This window comes from Drosophila navojoa, chromosome 5 (genome assembly GCF_054131105.1).
Source record: "Drosophila navojoa isolate 15081-1374.11 chromosome 5, UAZ_NAV_1.0, whole genome shotgun sequence".
Taxonomy (NCBI): Eukaryota; Metazoa; Arthropoda; class Insecta; order Diptera; family Drosophilidae; genus Drosophila; species Drosophila navojoa.
The window spans coordinates 6433872-6438647 of record NC_142893.1 but is presented as its reverse complement, the minus strand read 5'-3'; the positions used below and the strand labels follow the sequence as shown (position 1 = coordinate 6438647).

Genomic DNA, 4776 nt, shown 5'->3' with positions numbered 1-4776 from the left:
TTTGCTGCTAATATTTATTAATCAAGTAATAGCAATACACGCAAACACACGCACACACACATATATACTATGTATGTGTGCACGCTCGCTTATGAATATATGAGTGAGGCACTTGTGCGTGCATTGTTTTTTTGTTCTTGTTGTTATTTGATTTTTTGCACAAAAATTGATTGGAAATTTATAAGCTAAACTTTTTCACAGCATTCTCTCTTTTGACTTGGACAAAAATAGGAGATATAAGAATGTTTGCAGTCGAGCGTAAGCAATAGCATAATACTCGCTGCATGGGTATATGGGAATGTATTCATATAAATAACACTCGAACAGTGCTCGCTAGCCCCTCGTAGAGGTCTGCATTCCGTGAGCCTATTTTGCATATAAAAGGCAATACACAGGCCTGACACCAAGCCAATAGACTCTCCTTTGACTAGCTGAACGGGCATAGAAAACTTTTTCTCTGTGGCTGAAAATTTTCTGTTTTTCGTATCTGCCGCCATTCGCAGCACTTGAAAAGGTCGCCGCTTGTGCGCAGAGTGTGAGTATTAGTGAGTGTGTCTGTGTGCCTGTGTGCCTGTGTGCCTGTGAGTGTGTGTGTGTGCGTAGTGTTTGGCTATTGAGTTTTCGTATATTGCCTGGCCATATGCTGAATTACAAGTGGAAACTTTAACGTGCTTTCAAAAACAAAAACTTGAACTGGATTTACATAAAAAACTCATTTGATATATACCCAAACCAGAGTGAATATATGCATATACATATATGTATATTGATATTCATATGTATTTATACAAAGTTGGCTTTGTCACAATTCAGGCTGTCTGTCAAAGTGAGCCTGATAGGGCGACAAACTAAAACAAATCATTCAACGTAAAAACCTCGTAACGTGCACATCACAAAAAGTAAGTGAAACAAATATTTAGAGATCAAATAGTAATAAAATAAAATTCCAAAAAATAAATATACTTGATATAAAAAATATATATATATACATTTAAATAAATTCCAAACCCAAATAAAACACATTAAATCAACAAAATATTATAATAAAAATAAATATATACAAATTTAAAAATTTAAATCATTGAATAATCAAATATAAAAAGCAAACAAAATAAAAATCGGAAAAAAATATATATACATATATTTTGGTGATAGTAAAAATGTAATAAAAAGTATTAAATTATAAAAATTATAAAACCTAACAAAATTTTACGCTGCCGTAAAAAATAAATAAAAGAATTATTATAAAAGAAATTTTGGTGAAAGTAAAAATGTAATAAAAAGAAAAAAATAAAATAAAAATAATATTAAATATATATAGAAAAAAATGTTTAAATGAAAATATACAATCAAAATATTAAATAAAATTATACTATGAAATAGTATTTAATTTATAAAATATAATAATATATAAATAAAAATTTTAATGAAAAATATTAATAAATAAATAAATATATTAATTAAATAAATTAATTAAATTGTAAGCCTATTTTAAAGCTGCCTTGCTCTCCACATTCTCAGCTCATTCAACTTGTATTCTCATGCAAAGAACTTTCAATTACTGCCGAAAATAAGACCACCAAGAAGAACTATGGAGAAGCTATTTGTTAGCATGTTGATCTTGATTTGCTGTGAGTATATAAACTGAAATTAAAACGCTAAACTATTTACGATGGGCCTGCTGCACACACAGATGGCTGGCTGTTGGGATCATGCCAGGCAATGCTCATCAGAGGTGGCGATGGGCTCCTCAATGCCACAGATATTAACGGCATCAACAACAACAACATTAACAGCTACAACTACAACAATGAATCGGCACTGCCCGTTTTGGCCACAGCCTTGGGCACTGCAGCCGTGGCCGATAGGCAACAAGTTAAAAATGCGAGCGAAGCTGCCGCAGCTACTGCTGCCGACATAACAGCAACAACTATTGCCGATAAGGACAAGGACAAGGACATGGACAAGGACAAGGAAAAGGATCTAGAGCCATCGAGTGATTTGTCTGCTCATTTACATCGCAATAAGCGTCGCATGTCTGCCGTAGAGGCCTTGCATCATGGCCGACGTCACAGTCCGCCAGCAGCTGATGGTGGTGCAGCACCACCTTATGTCTATTATAATAAGATGATATCGCCGGATGGCAAGCAGGAGCTAAAGGAATTTCAATTGATGTCACCCAATATGGTCATTGAGAGCGTGCAGCACGATATGAATTATGGGCCAGCTGCCGATCTGGGCGGCGGCGTTTTGCTGCTCAATTCCGATAACAATTTGAGCGGGCGTATTCGTGCCAAGCCACCCAGGCATCATCACAAGCACAAATCATCGCTGGCCCTGCCGCCCTTTCTGTTCCTGCTGCAGCAGATGCTGCAGCCAAACCTGAACATCGATATGGAGCCCACACTGCCGCTGCCGCTGCCGCAGCCACAGCCACAGCCTCGCAGCCGCTTGGAGACGCCTCTCTATCAGTTCCTTGACAGCGCCGTGGACAATGCCTTGCGCAATAATCATGAGGTCTATGAGCACTTCATAAACGAACATGATCGCGATAATGAGCTCAGCGAGAAGGACAACAAGGATATGGAGAAGGACAAGGATATCGAAAAGGAGAAGGATAAACTAATGGATGCCATTGACATGCTGCCCATGCAAAAGGCAGCCGAGCAGGCCAAGGCCAAGGAAGACGAACTGCTCGTTAGCTGTCCCATACATCACGAGCATCGTACCAACATCAATGGCGATGTGGTCAACGATGATGTTGTCCTGGTCAACGAGTGTCACATTATCTAGGCATTATAATTAGTCTAGGCATAATTAGTCTTGTCTCACAATAGAAACCGTTAGTCTAGGCTAGTTTGCGTTGGTTAGTCTTTAGCTCTCAGTTAGCTTTATTTTTGGCCTATTCCAGATGTAACAAAATTTTAGTTAGGTTTCCGTTTAGTTAAGTTTGTAGAATTGCAATCAATCGATTCTCCACACAGACCATTCGTGTGTTCTCAAATTGTTTAGAGTTCCTTATTTTTTTGGGTTAACAAGTTCTACACTTGATGTCAAATGCTAAATAAAAAATATATAATAATGGGAATGGTCTTCCAGAAAAAATACGCGTAAAATCAATATTATATTATGGCTTTAATGTATTTAACTAATTCTTAATGGTGTCTTGCCATATGAAATTCTGCAATTGCCTTTAGGCATTGCTTATATATACTAAAAATATATAGCTAATATTACGAGCATTAAAATGCATATGGCTAATAGTTTTCCAGTCTGGCAAGAGTAGATTTGTTTATATATTTTGTAATATATTACAGCTGAGTATGGAAGATCTTAAATCTTGGACTACAATTTGTATTAATTTCAGTACTTATAAATGTTCAATATATGTGATAATCATAAAGCAGCCGAGATCCGACTGTTTAATAGTGCAATGTTGCTTTATCAAAGAGCTACAGAAGTTTTTAGACTAAAGCTTCTACTATAGTAATAACAACTTTATATATAGTATATCTAGTATATATTTCATCCTTAACAATAGAAAGAAATATTGTCCCGGTTTCATATATAATACGGATACAATACAGAAAAATATTTACTTCCTTCAGTATTTCAACTTTTATGCAACATTTCCCAGTAAATATTGAATTTTCTCGTTCCACAACGATTTCTAAGCAGAATTAAAGTAAAAGATTCCGTATAATTATCTACACAATTCGTGCATTACGCTGACAACATTCGGAAATAAATAGAAATTTATTCTGTAAAGCGAACTCCGCCATTTACACTTTAGCTTGAAGTTGACGCGCGATGAAATCACTTTAAAGTGCTTAGAATTTGTATATGTCTGTCTGAAGATTAGGCTAAAGCAGGTTCCGCATGCTCTAATCCTTTGCTCTGCCAAATCATTGACTTCAAAACTCATGCGCAACACATTCACTTGAGTTTTTCTCAGAATTATTTTCATTTTACATAAGTGAGCTAGCTGCTTGAGCGCGTTCGTGTGCGAATTTATGTCTCCTTATTCGTCATTGCTGCAAACTTCTTTCAATGTAGCTTAAAATAAAAGCAGAGCACGGCGAAGGCCTTCAGCCAATTGCCAAGTTATTTAAGTGTTCACCTGTTGCTCTGAATGCGTTGATAATAATTTCTGGGTAAAACTACTTATAGCTATGCGTATTTGCAGTGAAATCTTGGCATCTCATGAGGCATGTACAGTGAGTAACATTAATATACGGTTTATTTATTTATCAACTTCAAAACATATAATATTAATATTATATATATTATTAATATTAATATTAATATAATTAAATAATTCACAAAGATTGTACCTAAACTGAATATTAATGTTACTCACTGTTTATGAAACAAATAATATTAATATTATATATATTATTAATATTAATATTAATATATTTAAATAACTCACAAAGATTATACCTAATCCGAATATTAATGTTACTCACTGTATTTGAATATATATACGAATACAGTTAGTTTTATTGTTAATCTCAGCCTCATATCTGTATAACTTTGATTCGTATCTGAGACATATATACTCACACATATTCACATATACTCACACATATTCATATATACTCATCTACTCTGGCTTAATCATTCAAATCAAGTCTCTAAGACTTGTCTCATGCATTCGCCAGTGTCAAACTGAAAGATTACATACATGTCTTGTGGTTAGGTTGGCTGGAATGCTAAAATTATCTTGTGGCTTTCTAGATACCATAAATAATTTAACAATCAAATTCAATTTGA

At 34.7% G+C, this 4776-nt stretch overlaps 1 protein-coding gene across 1 annotated transcript; it reads left to right on the top strand.

Annotated features, from left to right (window-relative positions):
* The first annotated feature begins 768 nt into the window (after positions 1-768).
* On the top strand, positions 769-3053 carry LOC108655041 (uncharacterized). Its single transcript, XM_018106725.3, has 3 exons — positions 769-899; positions 1522-1631; positions 1694-3053. The coding sequence occupies exons 2-3, from the start codon at positions 1592-1594 to the stop codon at positions 2791-2793; spliced, it is 1140 nt and encodes a 379-aa protein (XP_017962214.1). The 5' UTR covers positions 769-899; positions 1522-1591; the 3' UTR covers positions 2794-3053.
* Positions 3054-4776: the final 1723 nt, after the last annotated feature.

What these genes read in the sequence shown, in the direction of transcription:
- LOC108655041 (XM_018106725.3), top strand. Translation starts at nt 1,592, where the DNA reads ATGGAGAAGCTATTTGTTAGCATGTTGATCTTGATTTGCT. An exon ending in CATGTTGATCTTGATTTGCT is followed by an intron (nt 1,632 to 1,693) that starts GTGAGTATATAA and finishes CTGCACACACAG; the next exon opens with ATGGCTGGCTGTTGGGATCA.